This window comes from Balaenoptera borealis (assembly GCF_965194805.1).
Source record: "Balaenoptera borealis genome assembly, chromosome: 10".
NCBI classification, from domain to species: domain Eukaryota; kingdom Metazoa; phylum Chordata; class Mammalia; order Artiodactyla; family Balaenopteridae; genus Balaenoptera; species Balaenoptera borealis.
This window is the reverse complement of record NC_138874.1, coordinates 89,702,520-89,722,211: the sequence shown is the minus strand read 5'-3', so window position 1 is coordinate 89,722,211 and position 19,692 is coordinate 89,702,520. Positions and strand designations below refer to the sequence as shown.

Sequence of the window (19,692 nt, the reverse complement as noted above, 5' to 3'; positions counted from 1 at the left end):
GAACAGAAGCAAGAGCGACTCGGAAATACCGAATTATAGGTCCTGGGGATGTCACCCGGTCGCTAGGAAAGCTTGGCAGTTGGCTACAGAAAGAGATGAGACAGAGGTGGGAAGAAAAGAGCCGAAGGAGAAGCAGAACGTTCCCAACTCTCATTTTCTCCTGCTGTGCCCATCACTGCTCCACTCTGCAGAGTTAAACCAAGGGTGGGAATAAGCTGGCCTTGCTCTCCCCTGCCTCCTATTGGGATGAACACACACAGTCATGGAAAAGGGGGGGAAGGTTAAAAGAGCTCTCAGGAGCACATGGCACCAGCCAGAGTTGGATTGGAAGACTCAGTACCTCCTGGGGGACTGCACAGCAGAAATGAGTCACCTTCATTTTCATAATAAATAGTGATGAACTAGAACTAACCTTCTTCTAAGTAGGAAGTTATAATTAACTAGGTTGTCTGGTTAACTGAGGGTTAATTAAAAAAAATATACTCCTGCTCTCATGCTTTCATTCTTTTTTTTTTAATGCTTTGATCCTTTTCGTTGAAAGTCTTTTAAAAATGTACATCTTTCCTTTCTGCTGAAACTTCATAGCACATTCTTCATTCACCAAGATTCCTCACATGGTAAGGATCTTGAAGGTCCATGATATGGTCATTTCTAATTTTACGGGCATGTGGGGGTGACCACTTAGCTGGGGAGGGTACCAGACTGGCATCTCCCATTGACAGTACTCCTGTAGTCATCATGAAGGCATGAGCTCTCACAAAGCAAGAAAAAAATTTATTTCTTGGTGGAAAATCTCCACTAAGTAAGAGAGAAAACTTTGGTGAAATTTGAGAAGGTGATTAAGTCGTCTCGTACAGATAAACATGGGAACCAGATGGTTTTTGATGGAAAAATGTGATTTGTGAGAAAGTAGAAATCAACATAAGTAGTTCTGAAGTTGCAGATTTGGGGGTTTGAGGTCTCAGAACAGAGCCTTTTGAATGTTGAGGGTCTACTATACAGACAGTGAAACATAATTGGATTCTTGATGCCTGAGGCTATGGTGGGGCCTCAGAATCATCGCCAAAGCATTGGGATAAGGGAGACAGATGTAGAGGGTATGGGAAATTGGGCTGTGCTTTAACTTCAAGGTAACTTAACAAACAAATTCTTAGTTTGGTCATTACTTGCTCCATGACCCTAAGAGATCAACGTCTAGGGATGAAAACAATATAAACACTAAACTGATTGTTCGGATTTATTACATTCTACTCAATCCTTGAGTTACTGTGTGGCTCTGTGAGGAGCTACTTTACCTGATTAAAAAAAAATCCAGTAACTTTAATTAACAAGAGAGGTTAAGCCTGATGAAAAGTTGTTTTGAAATTTTTACATATAGCATCCTTTGTATGAGCAGAGCTAGAGAGAATATGGTCACTACACAGTAACATTACTAGAAAGATGAGGGGTTAGTGGGTTAGCTAAAGGCAGAGACCACATAGAAGAAAAGATGGAGGAAAAATAGGAATAAAGCATAGTCTTTCATTGTTTCTTCCTATTTTTCTTCTGCTGCACCCCTTATCCCTCCATTCTGCAGTCAGACAAATGATAAGGAAAAATTCACACCATCCCTCACCCCACCATTTCTCCATCTACGTACACAGATGTATCCTTCGGGGCCAAGTTCACAAGTGACACCATTGAACCAGCAATGCCTGGTCAGTGAGTACAAGTGAGTGTTAGCCGTGCAACGTGCTATGCCTTAGCCTGGGAGAGACTAGTTTTCATGTGGGACAGTGACAGAGACCAAAGGCCTCTTGCAAACCCCATGGATCTATGGAGACCGAGACCCCATGCATGTTTACCTGGGGAGCCTGCCAGAGAGTCCCCTCTGCTGAAGGCGAAGGTACGAGACACAGAGACGGGCACTAAAGAGTCAAGGATTTGTGAGTTGCGTAACGGAAGATAAACATAAAAGGAGAGAGACAAAGAGCAAAGCGTGTGAGACAGTCTGTTCCCGGATCTTCACAACATCACATTTCTCTGCCAAAGTGAATCTTGCCTCTGGAAACATGGAAATTGCATCTTCTCACAAAGTCACTCTCCAGAAAGAAGAAAATAAAATAGACTTTGCTGAAGGTCTTCCAAAAAGATGCACAATAATTTCTGAGGGGATCAGACCCGCCAATGACAAGAACAGGCAGTGCCCCAGCAGGGAGTGTGTGTGTGGGCAGTGTTCTGTCTGAGGCGCCTTTTGGAGCCAGCAAATGTGCTGGGAGCTCAGCACTGCATTCCTGCCGGGCTCTCCCAGCTGCCTCAGGTCTCCAGCTCACCTGTGGGAGGGCTGAAAGCAAGCGCCTGCTCCTGTTAGGGGCATCCTCGAGGAAGCTGTCTCCTGCCTCGGACTCCTAGGAGCTCCCTCTGTGGTCATAGTGCTGGGGAGGAACTGTGCGTGGCTAGAGCCTTGGGACACAGGAAGGGCAGCATTTCTAGCAATCTTAATGTAAATCAACTTGATACACTAAATCAGTCATTTCTTTGCAAGTACAAGTGCTCCAAAGAACCTCTCTTCCTATCCCCTTTTCCTTCTCTCTCTTTCCCCACAGAGTCTGAAACGGTGCTGGCTATCACTGGGGCCTGGGTGGGGTGGAGTGTGTAGCAATACTCCAGTCCTTTCCCGATCCTGACCCTGATCAAGGAGTGTCTCTGCGTGGGAATCTGTTTTCATCTCTCTTATCTGGTCATTCCCAGAGTCCCTTCCAAGGAGCTAAATGAAGTCAGAGTGCAGGTGACAGCACACTGAAAGAGGTGGCTTCCACAGTCTAAGCTGCTGAGCCCGAGGACTTGCCTGAAATTATCTAATAGTACAAAGGAGTGGGGAGGGGAAAGCCTTATACCTACCTGATAATCATTTGCTTTGTCAAATCATCATATTCTTTGTCAAGGAATATTTTAACAGGCCCCTAGTGTCACAAGACACACTGGAATAAGAAACCCCATTGTCTCAAGAAGAATCCTAGCACTTCTGGGCCACAAATTAAATGTATACCCAGCCAAGCAGATAGGAGACTTGTTCTCTCTCCAATTGCACACCCCTGTGGGCATCTGTTCTGGTCACGCTGAGCTCAGGCCCCGTTCCTCCAGAGTGCCAGGCTCACCACAGTCCTCCTGGGTTCCCTGGCAATCAGAACCAAGACAAAGGAGACAGTGCTGAGTGTGTTCCCTTTGCCCTGCACAGGAAAACCAGAGGGACTTACTTGTAACCTCGAGTTCAACTTTGAGGCATTGGTCACAGGGCTAGTGTTCTGGCAAACTCATTGTCTCCTTTATTACCCTCAAGGCTGACAAAGCTCTAGGCTGGCATCAAGGACAGGGGTAGTTTGGTAGACTGAGACCCTACAAGAGTTTACTGCCTTGTGTCTCAGCTTAAGCTCTTCCTCAACCTACAGGTGAGGTCCTTGGCCAGTGAAAGATGCTGGGTGGCTGGACCTGGGCTGAGAGTGGACCTGGAACAAGGGGGGGCAGGGGGTGGTGGTGGTGGTCTTTGGAGTTCTTCACACTTCGCTGTATTAGGTAAGGAGGGCTTGGGGGGGAGGATGGAAAATGTCTCCACACCCCTACAGGCTAATTTAATTTCTTTTTCCTCTTGAAGATTGATAAAGATGCTCAGAAATGTGGGGAGGGAAAGAGAGGTTAATATTTCTTTTTAGTTAACCAGTTTTGAAGGAGAGATTAGTGTTGCAAGTTTACTGTGTCTCACGTATAAAATGGAAGGATTTTGATAGAAAGAACTAGAGGCAGGAAGGAAGGAAAGGAGGAAACCAGATAACATCTTCCTACTACTTAAGATACTTTTTTTAAAAGAAAGAAAGTCATCTAAATCAGATGGGCTTGGGAGCTTTAGGTAGCTCTTTTCCCCTAGAGTTCCCACCTCTTTTGGTCTTGTGGAAGAGCCAGAATAGGGCCAACATGTCTAGGTAACATTTCATATCCCAGGAGTTACTCTACCATGAGCAATCCCCAATGGGATGGATGGTGGAAATCTCCTTTAGAGAACCAAGGTTTACCAGGTCCTGTAGACCATCCCTCTCCCATCTAGACTTCTTGTTCTGAGAACTGACGCTTCCTTCATCAACCTTAATTGAGATTTGTTGGTTTATATAAGTATAATAATGTACCAGGAGTTTTTATTTTACAGCTCTCCTTCAACTCATGTTGGACCACCCCTTGGGTGTGGGCAGCTACTTCAATTTCATTTCAGACATCTGCTGGGCTAGGATGTGAAGTTACACTGCAAATTGTTCCAATATTTCCACATAGAAATTACATTCTGGAACATGATGGATCTCAAATCTCTATTTCATTGTGCTGTGTGAACTAGTCAGGACACCGGAATGCATCTAGGTAAATCACCAACCTGCTGGGTGATTTGGAGCAAGTCATTTCTTTAGTTTCTCTGTGTTAAAATGGTATCTACTTTTCATGTGCCAGAGATTGTGATATCAAGCTTTGGGTCCCTCTGATAAATCCCAATATAAAGCACTACGTAAAATCTTTTTTATGATGAGAAAAAACACCCCTTTGGCATTAAAATGGCCACCATAAACACTAAGAGCTGAAAGCAATGCAAAATTCAGACCGGTGAATCAAAGAGAAATCTAGAGAAATAATGCTTTCTGGATCACACTTATATCACAATAAATGCCATGCCCTCTAAGCACAAGTGCAATAACTTGCAGGAAACAGAGAGAAGGTAGAGCACAGAAGGCGCAGAAGACAGCCGCCAGCAGCCCCGTGCCAGCCCCCACCAGCATGCACGGCCAGCTGCAGACACTTCTCCACCAGCTGAGATGTGGTAAACGAGGAAAGAGAAGCAGGTAAGCAACATACGCACCAGCCTGGGACTTACATCCTAAGATCTTGCAGTCACTTCTTACTAACTGCCACAGACACAATAATAGCGTATTAGGGTTTGCAAGTAAAGGACAGTGGGTGAATTATCACAGCAGCAAAGGAAAGGCTGAACCTCCACCAGAGCACACAAACCACCTGCCTGCATTCCCTGGCAGGTGACAATAAATGGTGCCTCCCCTCACAACCTCCCTCCCCCGTCATTCGTCATTTGCACGTGAGCAGAGAAGCAGCAGAAAACATTCCAGACACGCAGAAACTAAGCCCCCGGTGGTCCGTGGGTACCTGGCAGAAAGCAGTGTTCCTGGCAGAGCATACAAAGAGGCTGCCAGCATTTGTGTTAGCCCTAGCCCAGGCTGAGAGTGCTCGGTCCAGGTCCCCAGAGTGGGCTGAGGCAGGACCACAGCAGGGAGGATGAGGGAGGGGTTTGAGAGATACATACGAAGGACAGAGGATCCAGCCAGACTTCCAACCTTCCGCACATCGTTATCTAAGGACAGAAGGATGCAGTGTGTTTCAGAGGCAATTCAGAAAACACACCTTCCTAAAGGAATTCTCCCTCTTCCACCCCACCCACAGCACCAATCAACCCTGTAAAAACAGGGCAATCAGGTGGAAGTGTAAAAAGTAAAATAAACTTGTCTTTTCATATTGAAAATTACCACTATCCATCCCTAACACTGGGTAATGTTACAGTCTACCATGTACTTCCACATCTAAAGCCTGGGAAGGTAAAAGGTCTTGTCCAGGGTCCATAACGGGAGTCACAACTTGAACCCAGATGCATTTTCTCCACTGTCCCACTGCTTCCCCAATAAACTATGGCTTGGAAACTGGAATACCTGAGCAAGCAGTGGTCATGATGGCTGGGACACCATAGTAGGTGAAGGCTCCGTTCTCGAAGCGAAGGCCTTCCTTACCAACCTCCACCTCCACTTTACCCTGGAGAAAGAAGGAAGTGTACTAAGGGTGTGGACAAGCACTTCCAGATCTACTAGTGACTATGACCCTAAGCACTTCTGCTTGGATAATAAGTGGACTTAAAATCTTATCACAGGGAAATGTGAATTCTGTCTGGATATGTTTCAGAAACAGCAACTCCAACTTCAGAAGGCCTTGGCGGTAAATTACTTGCTTAGTTCATAAAGCAGCATCCTGTCATGTACATCCAAGCTTTCCTTGCTGACTGTAATGGCTCTTCCATGAGGCGGGTCCAGGCACCAGCTAGCCCAGAACCCCGTAAACTGCCCCACTGGTGTAGTCTGAGACTAGACCACCTCTAAGTCTGGCTGAGATAAAGCCTGATTCTGTGAGAAGCTTGTGCATATAGTGTGCGCCTATGGGCTTGAAATCCACTGCATGGATCCGCCCACACCCTATGAGGCCTGTACTATTTTTATCCCCGGTTTATAGATGAATCAATTCTGAGGCTCAGAGAGGTTAAATAACTTGGTCAAGGTTAGTTAGACTTTAAAGCTAGATCTTTCCAATTTCTGAACCTATACTCTTGCCACTACATTTTACGCCTCCAAGATTTATTTGAAAATGGTTAAGTTTATATTAGGCATAAGACTCTATGTGTTCCTTGAGTTATATAAACGATGTAACAGGATGCTTCTCCATTTCCAACAGTAAAGAATGCAACTCCATTTCTGGAGAAGAGAGGGCATTTTATTGAGGCTATCTGGAAGGATGGGCGTGAGGCACACTACCGAGTCCGAGCAGACAGGCTGCAGCGGGACTGTAACAGAGAGGCCCTTTCTAAGTCAATGTGAGTTTAATGAAGATTTTAAGACAATCACTGTATTTAGGGTTCACCAGATTCTGTTGGAAAGAGACAGGGAATAGGCACGGAGCTAATGGTGGAGCCAGGCCAGGACACCAGCACTACCTAGTGCTGGAACCACGCCTGACACTTACAGGCCTTTCCAGGCACCCAGGGCAAAGGGTGACTGTACTATTGTGAGTACCGGGAAGATCTGCCCCTCTTTCATTTGCTCGTTTATTCCCTTCCCAGTCTTCTTCAGGAGGAGAAGATTAAGGGACTGCAAAGGCTGAAGTGTGGTAGAGAGAGCAGATGTGTTCTGTGCGCTTCCAGAGAGCAGAGCAAGGACCAGTGGGTGGAAATCAGAGATGGCGAGATTCCAGCTCAACAGAGAGAAGCGCCTGAAACAAGAAGTGCCTGCAGTTTGGGAGGCGGTGCACAGTTGCGTTCCCGGGCACGGCCGAGCAGAGACAAGGAGGTGTTAGGGATTCTGCAGGGCAGCAGGTTTGGAAGTTCAGCGGCAGAACCCCTCTGCTGGGAGGTACCCACTGCATCCCACCACAAACATCGCTGATGTCATATTAAATGCCATCAAGATCCCACCACTCCAGGATGCCAGCCAGTCACACCTGTCCCCTCTGAGCGTCGCGGACAAACACCCACACCAACTGGCCTTGCTCCCAGGGCAGCCAGCCGAGCCTTGGAACCTGGCACAGAGGAGGCATGGCCATTCCTCTCCAGTCTAGAGAGGTCCTGTCTTGCCCTTGGGGGGTCCGTGGCTTTCCCACTCACCTGCAGAAGTAGCACAAAGTAGTCCACAGGGCGGTTGCGCTGGTACAGGTAGTGTTCCGGGGCCTTCTTGTTCTTCTCATCACACTTCAGCTCCTGGATCACGTTGGGATGTTTCAGGAGCCGGAGCAGGATCTTCTCCGAGAGGTACAGAGACTTAAACGGCTCCACTTCTAGGGGAGACCGGGAGGCAGGAGGAATTGGCAGCTGGGAGGAGTCAGGGTGGGCACAGCCAGGGCCATTCATGCTCCCGGGCACCAAACTAGCAGGATTCCTGCAATTCCCTTGGGTGGGTGGGGGTCTTAAGCCCACGTGTGTGTCTCAGGCCCTCTGGGGATGTGTGTCCCTACACTGGCACCTCAGGAGAAACAGGTCACCATTTTGGCAATGTCAGTTTTGTTATTATTTTTCTCCTTGATTTTATTTAAAGCTGCACATAAACTTAAAAAAGAAGAAAATCCTGCCATTTGTGACAACATGGAGGAACCTGGAGGATGTTATGCTAAGTGACATAAGCCAGGCACAGAGGACAAATACTGCACGATACCATTTATATGATGAATCTAAAATAGTAAAATTCATAGAAGCAGAGAGTAGAATGGGCTGGGGGAAGGAGGTAATGGGGAGGTATTAGTCAAAGGGTACAGAGTTCCAGTTATGCCAGATGAATAAATCCCAGAGATCTACTGCACAGCCTATAGAGCCTAAGAGCAATACTATCCTGTATAGTTAAAAATTTGCTAAGACGGTAGATCTTATGTTAACACACACATGCAAAACTAATAATAACAAATAAAGAGGGTGGGAGGAAACTCTTGGAAGTGATAGATATGTTTATGGCATAGATTACGATGATGGTTTCATGGGTGTATGCTTATCTCTAAGCTCATCAAGTTGTATACATTAAATATGTACCGTTTTTTTTGTATGTCAATTATACCTCAATAAAGTTGTTCAAAAAGCAACAAGAGTGACTTCCCTGGTGGCGCAGTGGCTTAGAATCCGCCTGCCAATGCAGGGGACACGGGTTCGAGCCCTGGTCTGGGAAGATACCACATGCCGTGAGCAACTAAGCCCGTGTGCCACAACTACTGACTTGGACATGGATAAGTAAGCCATGTAAACATGGCTAAAAATGTTTTAATGCTACAATCAAATGAAATACAGAGAATTTAATCTGACTTATTTGTATGATGTATATCTGTTGAATGAAATGAAATTTCAAGTTAACAGGAACAGTTAATTATTTAAGTGGGAAGTTCTCAATAATGAGAAGCGTCACTATCATATTTACATATTAATAGGTATTATTATTTATATTGTTATGTTATACTATACTATTATGGTATATCATTATATTAACAGATACAGCTGTTTTGTTCTAGGAAATCAGCCAGTAATTAAAAGAAATCTGTATTTAGAACTAGATAACATGTTGAAAACCCTAAAGAAGCTCCAATTTATTGATGTATTTGTTTATTTATTTATTTATTTTCTTTATGACCTGAACTTTTAAAAAAATTTTTATTGGAGTATATTGATTTACAATGTTGTGTTAGTTTCTGCAGTACAGCAAAGCGAATCTGTTATACATATACATATATCCACCCTTTTTTGGATTCTTTTCCCATATAGGCCATTACAGAGTATTGAGTAGAGTTCCCTGTGCTATTCAGTAGGTCCTTATTAGTTATCTATTTCATATATAGTAGTGTGTATGTGTCAATCCTAATCTTCCAATTTATCCCTCCCCACTCTTACCCCCTGGTAATCATAAGTTTATTTTCTACATCTGTAACTCTCTAACAAGCTCCAATTTAAAATTTTCTACTTTTTAGTAACTGGAACAGTACTAGCACTCATTATATACTCAATAAATACATGTTAGATTAATTAAATATTGAACTTAGTAATGTGTGTGATCATCCTAGGTCAGCACATTAATTAGGCATGGATGAGAAGGTTAGACGGTTCAAAGACAAACTTTACTTTCTTCACAAGAAGAAGTTTATCTTTGGATCCTCTCTTTTTTTTCTTCCTAAAGATTCCAGTATTCACAATCCACATCTGTATTTGAAGAACTCGTAGCTCACAGGCCTACATGGCCCCTGGAGGGTCTGGGTCCCAGGGCCTTTGTGGCTGCACAGGACATCGCCTGTCCCTCCCTGATGAACCCTCTGGGGCCCACCAACTCCTGCCTTGAAGTGGGCAGAGGAAGGGAAAGTGCAGCGGTGAATTCCTCAGCCCTTTTCTTGAGTAGAAGAGAGAAAAGCAGAGTTGCATTATGCTCACTTCCCCACCTAGAAGATCAGGCCTGAGGCTGGAAATGACAGTATGTGGAGTGCTGTCGCCCCACCTAAGATGACCTCCTCTCCTGGAACAGTGGTTCTCAGTCCCAGAATTGGAATTAGGTCGTAAGGTATTAAAAGTGATTGGTGCCTGGGTCCCACCCTCCAGAGCTGCCTTGCCTGCCTGGGGTGGAGATGCGGGCGGGCAGAGTCATCATACCTGTGGCCATGAAGCGGTGCGTGGCCAGCAGAAGCTGTGGAGAGATCTTCACCCTCATCTCCGAGTCAGAAAGCTTAAACAAGGAGAAGTCGTGCCGCTTCCTCTCCCTGTGTGGGACCCTCTGCTTTTTCCGATTGTCGGCTGTCGGGACAGGGGACAGATTGCAGCTATCTCAGAATCGCTAATGGTTTTTGGAGGTTTCACCATAGTCACCTGAGACAGATAGTTCCTTTGGGACCATGGGGGATTTCTGGAAAGTGTCAACATCCAGTGTAGGTGACATCGCAACATCTCTTTCCCAGAGACTGGAAGGATGTGGATAAGGGATAGAAGGTGGGAGCCGCTGCCATGTCTCAGTGTTACTTGCACTGAAGTGGTGAACAGTGGAAAAGGGGAAAGGCCAGCCTGGGGCTCCCAAGTTCAGCCTTCTAGGGCTGGCCCCCCTGCTTACGAGCTGTGCAACCTAAGCATCAGAGTGTTTGTGTGTTTTAATCTATATAATAAGGTTAGTGATTAATCATAGTTTTTCTGCTCATCTCAGGAGTCTCTTATTATGAGACTCCGATCAGAACCTATTGTGAAATGCTTACAAAAATGCTTACAAAAAGGCATTCAAACACGAGGAACTTGCACTCTTAGCATCAAGGACTTTGGCAGGGCCCAGGGGGTTTCTGCCTCTGCCTTTCTCCTGTCCCCAGAGCTGAGCTCACCTGGTCTCTTCCTGCTGATTTAAACCACACTCTGAGTGGTACCTGAGGCATGCCACCCAAGGGAGGAGGGCAGTCACCCCCTCTTCCCACTCACAATTCTCTTGCTTCAACCCTGGCCCCTCCACGGGGAGAGAATTGGGGGAAATAAAGGAAAGAAGGAGAAAAAATGGAAATAGCTCTGTAATCCACAAAGGTGTGGTGTCTGGGTGGTGGCCTCAGGCAGGACTATTGTGATTATTGATTGAGAAAATCTCTGCTTTTTCCAGTTTAATTTTTCTTCCTGCTTTTTAAAAGCTTGTCTCAAAAAACATGTTTAGGGGGTAAGGGGAATGTTTTCTTTGGTCATGTCTCTTTTGCTTTCCCTTAGTATTGAGTAAAATTTTGAAACTTTAGCCTATCTTAACCTGTGCTAAGGGGAGCAGAGAAACAGATTTGGGTTTTCTCCAAAGTTGGTCTAGAGAAAAACAGGGCTGCAGGGAACTTTCAGTGCAGGCTGAGAGGACACAGTGGAAATGAAAGGGAATGAACTCCAGGGACAGGCGTTCCTTTGGACTCTCCCCCTCCCTTTGGAGCTCACTCCACCACACGACTGGGTTCCCTTCTAGAAGGGAGAAAGTGCCTTCCACCGCACTGCTCTCTTGTGGGCCTGCCTTGGACCCTGGGCCCTGGCTTTAACACTCCTTGTGTCTGGCTGCCACAGTGGTGAGATCCAGGCCCAGCTGCCCTGGGGGTCAGGGTCCGGGCAGAAGCAACACAGTATTCCTGGCTCCTTGGCCCTCTCAAAGCTCTTAAGGATTCATGCCAGAAGCTTATTTATAAGAGTGGGAAAACCCTCTCCTTTAGAGAGAGGATGGTTAGGCAAGACAGCAGCAAATATATGTATCAGACCAGTTCTTTTGTGTTACTAGTGAGTAACCTTCCGATTTGCATGACACGTTTGTCTAAATATCCCCTCTCCCTCCTCCATCAGAATGCCACCGAACAGTTCATCATTGGAGAATCAGTCTTCTGATCTCCCTCTTCATTCCTTCTATTTTATTAGTGAGCATTCGGAGTATTAGGTCGTTCAAACAAAGGCCCTAGGAAGAGCTTACTCATTTAGACCCCTGTCACTACTCTCAGCCACTAACACTTTAGTGTGAATGTTTTCACCACTGTATCTATTGAGACACTTGGGAATTTTAAATCAGGAGCCATGGGCAGAGGTGGAGAAGGGAGAAAGGAATGGGGGAGGGAGAAATTAACCCCTAACTCAAGAAGATGAGCCCGGCCAGGGCTCCACAGCAATAGCAGACACTGTGACGCTCCTGCTACGTTTCGTTAAGGCCTGACCCACCTTTTAGGTCTGATCTCCTCTCATCCCAAAGCGAAGCACTCTTTCTGCACCACTCACTGCTTTAGAGTCTCAAAACCTTTTCTACAGGAAGCTAGTCTCTGAACAGCTGCCTCTAGCAAACTAAGGATAGGGGTCCGGAATCGGAATCGGTTATCTGAGGGGAGGAAAAGGGACTGCTGTCCCAGGTGATGATATTCATTCGGGAGAAGGAAACACTTCCTGGCCTAGGGACTCCCATGGATTTAGATAACACTCCCACCCCTGAGGAAAGCAGGCCTTTGTAATGTTTGCAAGCAAAGCTGTGATAAGGCTCAGCAACCTAAAGCAGTCACTATCTGCAAGAAGGAGTCCGTGTTGTTCCTGAGGGGGAGTGGGGAGGAGGCGGAGGAGGCCAGAAAGGAGGGAGCAGGGACCAGAGCCAGGGGTGGGAAGGGGGGAAAGGGAGAAACCAGGCGGCAGGGCTGAAAACGCACAAGGGACAAGAGCGACTAAAAGGGCGACTTCAGGTTTAGCTTAAGTTGCGGTGGGCAATCTCATGAGTCTCTACGGCACTCGGATGTTTTGAATGAGTGGATTCTGAGTGGAGCCCCAGGCGGTGCTGGGGTCTGTGTCTAGGTGGACGAAGAGACAAACCAGGAACAGCACGGGGGACAGAAACAAGGGCAGAGGGGTCATCCGAGGTGCACTTTATTTCCTTTGGTTCCTCTTCCATCCAAAGGCCAGGAGGTCTCCTTTTCATAGTCTTGGCTGTGTTCCTGAAGGTTCCCTCTGGATAAACATTTAGCTAGCACACTCTCGGTGACTCAGGGATGGTTCAAGTCAGGGCATCTTGCCGTGCCAGCTCCTGGCAGGAGGGGGCTGACACACAGCAATGCCTGGGGCTTGTCCTGACCCCCTTTTACACTGTTCACCAAACTAAGCCAGCTCTGAGAATCTCAGAGAAAAATATGATGGCCTTGGACAAGAGCCAAGGCTGTGCACTTACTGTAGAGGTCAGTTTCATCCAGGATCTCCGACTTGATGATCTCCTCTATGATGTCCTCCAGTGTGACAATGCCCATCACCTCATAGAAGGGGTCCCCTTCTCCCTCATTATTCACCCGCTGGACAATGGCCAGGTGAGACTTTCCTAGAGATGAAGGAAGTCACAGTTAAGCATCTGGGACATTTCAGAGAACTTTCCTTGTGAGAAAATTATACTAAGTTGACCTCTGACCAGTCTTGGGACTCAACCCATCCCAGGACCTCTTTAAAACATGAAGTTTGTGTACAAGTTCTTATAAATGCAAACTTTATACTTTTACATCACTGTCTCTTCTTAAGAAAGTTACCTAATATACACAATGTCATTTAAATGTTTTTTTCTGTAACTTTCCTATGTTACCAAGTATATCTAAGCTGAAGGACGATGAATAATCTAACTGAGAGAACAAGAATTTGGCGTCAGAAGAATTAGGTTAGAAGCCTTTTTCCTCCAGCAAACTTCCCTGCCCCCACCCCTTACTATCCCAGTGACTATCTGTGCAACTGATCCTGGATAAATCATTAAACCTGTACTGAGCCTCAATCTTCTCATCTAGAATTAGGGGATAATACCAGTATGGTGATTTTCAAACACAGCCCCCAAATTCTTTGATATGCCTCCCACTGAGGGGGTGTGGTCTAATCCCTTCCCTTGAGTCTGGGCAGGCTTGTGACTGCTTCAACCAACAGAGAACAGGGAAGTGTCTGCTATGAGGCTTCTGAGGCTGCGTCATAAAAGGCATGTATCTTCTGCTGTAGAAACACTCTAAGAAGTCTGACAACTATCGTGAGGCCACCATGGTGCAGAGGTCACATGTAGGTGCTCAGGCGACAGTCCCAGCTGAGCCTGGCCTTTCCGCCATCCCACCAAAGTGCCAGACAGGTTAGAGAAGAAGCCATCTCGGCAGTGGATCCAGCCCCACCGCTGGTGTCCTCCCCAGCCATCCAAGACATCTCCAGCTGGGGGCACAGTCACACAGAAGCAGAGATAAGCAACTCCCACTGTACCTTGTCTGAATTCCTGACTCAGGAATCTGTGAGCATAATAAAATGGTTGCTGTTTTATGCTTCCAAGTTTTGGGATGGCTTGTTTAGCAGCAGTGGTAACTAGGACAACCAATATCCATAAGGTAATTGCGGAACGCAAATGACCTAGTGGATGTGTGAAAACACTGTGTAAACTATGATGTGTCATAGGCAGTTAGTTAACTGACTGCCCAACCATTGAATAATAGTTAACACTTATTGAGCTCTAACTACGTGCCAGGTACTATTCGGAGCACTTTACGTGTATCAGTTCATTTAATCCTCTTAACAACCCCTGAGACAAGTACCATTATTATCCCTATTTTACAAGTGAAAGAACTAAGGCACAGATTGGTTAAGTAATAAGCCTAAAGTTACACAGCCTCTAAGTGGCAGAGCTGGATTGTGAACCCAGGTAACCGGGTTCGGTCCTAACCTAGCGACTGAGTCTTACCTAACAGTCCTGCTTCACCTTGATTTGTTTTCATCTGCTGATAGATGCATTTCCTGGATCTGTTTCTAAAATGTCAATCTGGGTGGTTCTTTTCCTTGGCTAAGAGAACATCTCCTTAAATTAGGAGAATATCTAGAGTACTGACTCAGATGTTATTCTTGCCAAGAAAAAAAAAAAAAAGGAAGTTCATGCCTTATCATTACTACCCTTTATAAACTTTTGCTTGGCCATTGCTAAAAATATCAGATAAGAGGAGTAGTCAGTTTGCCAAAGGCATAATTAACCATTAACATTTAAACAAATGAATTTCTGTATCAAATACCTCAAATCACAAGATAGCTACTTAGTGGGATTTTTAATGGGAAAGATGGTATCCATATCACTCAAGAATGGTCTCTAATTTCCTCTCTACCTTCAACCCATCTTTCAACTTACTCCCAAACTGATCTGATCAGGCCACTGCCCTGCTCAAACACCCGCCAAGGCTCCCTAGTGTGCACAAGATCAAATCTAGGCTCCTTAGTTCGGTATTATCAAGACTGTAAAATGTAGCTCTTCCCCGTCTTTCTGACTGCGTGCCCTGCTGCATCCTCTAATCATCCTGGACTCCAGGTGCACCAGGTTACCTCCAGCTCCTCAACTTCCTCCACGTCCACTCTCCAAGTCCTCACTCACACTGTTTCCTTCTTCTACTCTGTCTCCACTGGCCCTTCGAGTTCCAGCTCAGGTGCCAGCTCCTCAAGAAAGCTCTCCCAGGTTTGCCCCATTTTGTATCTGAATCAACCTCTCCTTGCCTGTGTTTCTAAGGCCTTGATAACTCCATCAGCGCATTTATCACAATTTGCCGCTTCTCGCATCTTGCAATGTGTGTGTCCTCTACTGGACCACGTTTCCTCCTCAGATCATAAGCTTCTTCAGGACAAAGGCTCATACACTTAGACAGGGTTCTCTCCATATAACAGGCAGCCAATAAGTGCCTGAGGAACTGAACTAAGACTGAATAAAAATCCATAGTTGATGTAATAGATGGTATTAAAACCAGACACTAAAACCTTTTTTAAAAATAAAATACGATGTGTTTAAATTAACATTTAAAATGCATCAGTGGTTCTAAAATTATCCTTTGAAACAACTACATCCTGCCCAGTTGGACTGAAGTGTTTTGTAGCTTAAATTAGATTATGTTAACCGTTAGGATGTGCTCAATTTAAAGTTGTTTTTTTCAACACATGTTCTTAAACTTCTGGCACCTGTTCTCACTTTTCTGCTAACATGTGCTAGCAGATGACAAAACAAATGACTACCATAACGGAAAAAACTGGAAAAGTGATTTCTGAAAATTATTTTCTTTTTTTCTTATTGGGGTATTGTTGTTTTACAATGTTGTGTTAGTTTCTACTGTACAACAAAGTGGAGTTCCCTGTGCTGTACAGCAGGTTCTCATTAGTTATCTATTTTATACATATTAGTGTATATATGTCAATCCCAGTCTCCCATTTCATCCAAAATTATTTTCTATAATTGGATAATTTTTGTTATGTGGAGCCCAGAATATACATAATATAGCCATACTTCCTGCTAAGAACTAAGAGATTAGTTCATATAATGGGATTAAATAAATTAACATCTTATGTTGTTTCACAAAGAGTGCCATAACTTCCATGTGAAAATCCACCATTTGTCTACATAAGGTCAATTTGAGGACAAGCTATGTGAGCACCAGGCAGTAGAGATTTTAAGTCCTAATTGTAATATTCAAGACAATGTACTTATGTAATCTATTTAGAAACATTTTAAATTCACAATCAGCCTTTATGATTCCCTCAAATGCCTGTAGAGATCTACAAACAAATGAAGGAAGTCATTGTTTCTTGGGGACAGACTGGAACAGGAATCAGCAATCACATAACCCTGTTCTGAGCTGACACCGGGACAAGAAAACCAGCTGTTCCCATGACACACATACCCGAGGTCCTTCCCTCAAAAAGGCTGGCCTTTAAGAGACCTACCTCCTGGTACTCCTTCTGTTCCTGGGCCCCAGAACTGTTGGGGAGCTGTGGGCCTGGGGCATAGTAGGTTCACAGCTTTATCAGAGATCTTATCAACCCAGAGGGATGACTTACGAGTATTTAAAACTGGGGCAGTGGGGGCTCAAATTTCCCAAGTGTTTTCACCTTTTTCTGGGCAAAAGCTGGTTTCTAATATGCATTATTTCTCCTCCCACGGATGAGTGTTGCATTTACTTCCTAATGGCGTACTTGAGGGAGTGGCTTAAATCTTGGCTAATCCCCTCTTCTGCCCTTCCATGAGGTTCTGTGAATGGGAACTGTGGCCTTTTCTGCTGAGCTGTCCCTCTACAGACCAGCAGAATTTTTCAAGTTCCTTCTCACGACGACGAGTCTATTGATTTCAGTTTCCTTCCAACTTACTAGAAAAGCGGGATGTCTGTTAAATAATTTAGGCTGACAATGATGATCATTAACATTTATATAGAACTTAACAATTTGTTAAGAGGTTCCATACAGGGTATAGGAGAGTCATAGAGATTGTGAGGAGATGCTCCTGAGAATTGTGAGAAGCTCTCATTTTGTGAATTAGAAATGTCTGGCCAGGTCCCCAGCTTTCTCCAGAATCTACTGAGAGACAATAAGAACTGCTGTCTTAGGCATGTTTCTTATGCATATTCTTAAGCAAGGTAGCCTCTTTTTCAACTTCCACTGAAGGGTGCTCTCTCATTTGGTGCCCACTTTCCTTGAAGAATTAAAAAAGACTATTTCTTTAGGAACATCACTGTAAACAAGATGGAAGGCGGGGAACAGCAAAGCTGCGTTGAACTGCTGATGTCGAGGAGCTGCTAAGTGCTTTGCTCTGCACTCTCTCAGCCCATAGGTAAGTCCAAAGCAACTGGGGCCCTGGAAAAATCACGCTTCCATTTGCTAAAAAAATCAAAGTGATAAACTTTAAGCTTGCTAATTCCAAGGGCCTATTGGATCTTATTAAGATATAATGAGGCAAAAGGTAATTTTTAAAATAGGAAAGTCGTGAATGCTACTACTTTATGAGGTATTTTTACATGTTCCTTGATCATCCTGCTGTGGTACTGAACACCAACAGATGGAAAAATCTCTGGGCTGAGATGAAAGATAAAGAAACAGTGGCTTTTATGGCAATGCACTCTCTAAAAATTAAGGCGACATCTGTCTCTGTTGTAAGAGTATATTTTATTCTGGGTTCACTGGTGTTCTACTTCTGAACTGGTAACTACTGACTCTCTGACCTCTGGCTTGAATCCCTGCCATGTTCCTGGTATCCAGCCTCGGCGGAAGCCCCAGCCCTGTCCTGATGGCTTGGCCTGTTGACAAGCCTTTCCTGGCTTCTAGCAGCTGTAGACTCCTTAAGCCTTGGTTTGCTTCCCTGTAGCCTACTTCCTCTCAGCCTCTGATTTACAGTCTCCAGCTCCAATGCTGTCTACAGCCTGATGAGACACAAAGTGAAGAATACGCACCTATGGCTTGAGCCTTGTTTGGACCACAGTGTTAGGATGATTTTGGTTGGAACCGGAGAAGTAATCCTCAATGAAGCATAAGGGGTCAGATTATGGGATTAAGTCATATTACACCACTCCATTAAATAGGTAGGGCCACCTGGTGAGACCCTCCACCCCAATGCTTTGGAATACATTTCACCTAGTTCAATGACTCTCAACGCTGGCTGTACATAAGAATCATCTGAGAAACTAAATCTACTCTAAAGACTGGATCCCATGCCCAGAGATTCTGATTTCATTGGTTTGGGATGGGGCCATGGCATCAGTAGTTAAAAACGTTCCCCAGGTAATACCAATGTTCAGCCAAGGCTGAGAACTATTCTTTGGTTTATAGTAATGGTTCTCAAAGTGTGGTCCCTGGACCATCAGCATCAGCATCACTTGAGAACTTAGTTGGAAATGCAAATTCTCTACCCCAGTCCTAGTAAATCAGAATCTCAGGGGGTACAGTCCAGTGGTTTAATAAGCTTTATAGCTGGTTATGATGCAGGCTAAAGTTTGAAAACCACTGGTTTGTGCATAGGCTCTATAGCACTCTGGTTATTTGTCTGATGACCTATACTGAGGAAGAGGAACAAGCACTGAGATTTCTAATAAAATCCTCATCCTTTTGGTGCACCTGGTTTAAGTCACAAGATGCTAAGTACTCATGAAAAGATAGGAAAGAACCTCCTGGAACAAAGGATAGTTGTATGGTAAGCTGATGAATACTTTCTCTCATATGATGTTGTAGTTATGGTATTTTGTTATAGGGCAGAGAATAGTAGTTGACTGTTTAGTGCTGAGCTTGGAAACAGGTTTCTTGTAACTTTTGTACCAATCACCTCTGAGACAAGTTTGAAGTACCACACTATCTATTAGGCTCTTGGTATATCTGAGGTCAATAAAATTTCCCACTACTGAAAGTCAAACTAGTCTTTTCTGTTGCCCCAAGAATCCAAAGGGTGGTCCTAGTACTGGTTACTGGTAGTGCTCTATCTTATCACAACCTCGCATCAACATACCCAAACTACAAGTCAGATTTCTTAGAAGGGTGACTAGGTTTTCAGACATTGCTTTTGAAGCAGTTGTTCTCAACTGGGGCTGATTTTTGCCTCCCAGGGAACATTTGGCAATGTCTGGAGACAGTTTGTGTTTTCACAACTTGGGGCAGGAGATGCTATTGGTGCCTAGTAAGAAGAGGTCAGGGATGCAGTTAAACATCCTATATGACAGACCCACAATAAGGAATGTCAATAGTGCTGAGGTTGGAAATCTTGCTTTAAAGAGACAGAAAGTTAGAAGTGGCAGCAACATTACAACTGTACTTTGGTATTTGAAGAAGTTGAAATATCTTCCAAAGGTCTTTAATAACTGTAGCTTCTAGATGGTTTAGGCACATCCACAGAGAAGAGCTCCCGAGGACCCTGTTAGCATACCTCCCATGCCTTGAAAAAAAAAGCAAATAATTGATCTGCTTTCTCTCTCTTTCAAAAATAGCTACAGCACTTTGGTAAGGTAATTGTTCCCAAGATAAAATATAGAAGCTAGGAGGAAAACTTATTGCTTTGGAAGTAGAGAACCAAGGAAAGCAGAAATCATTTTATGGTTTTATGGTTTCTGCCTCACTTATGACCTTCACCTTGTAAAATGTAGTGGCTTTTG

At 44.7% G+C, this 19,692-nt stretch overlaps 1 protein-coding gene across 3 annotated transcripts in view; it reads right to left on the bottom strand.

Annotated features, from left to right (window-relative positions):
* The window catches only part of CNNM1 (cyclin and CBS domain divalent metal cation transport mediator 1), a 65,943-nt gene that overhangs the window by 27,983 nt on the left and 18,268 nt on the right, over positions 1-19,692 (bottom strand). For 2 of the 3 annotated variants that reach the window (XR_014249211.1, XM_082408069.1), the window contains exons 2-7: positions 12,984-13,127; positions 9,953-10,093; positions 7,448-7,617; positions 5,733-5,832; positions 5,333-5,380; positions 1,845-1,907 (exon numbers count right to left, since the gene is read on the bottom strand). Coding sequence is in view for 2 of the 3 variants with exons in the window: in XM_082408069.1 (XP_082264195.1) it covers positions 1,845-1,907; positions 5,333-5,380; positions 5,733-5,832; positions 7,448-7,617; positions 9,953-10,093; positions 12,984-13,127 (666 nt within the window). In the remaining variant the exon portion in view is untranslated. The remainder of the gene's footprint in view (positions 1-1,844; positions 1,908-5,332; positions 5,381-5,732; positions 5,833-7,447; positions 7,618-9,952; positions 10,094-12,983; positions 13,128-19,692) is intronic. The other variant, XM_082408070.1, reaches the window with a different exon arrangement.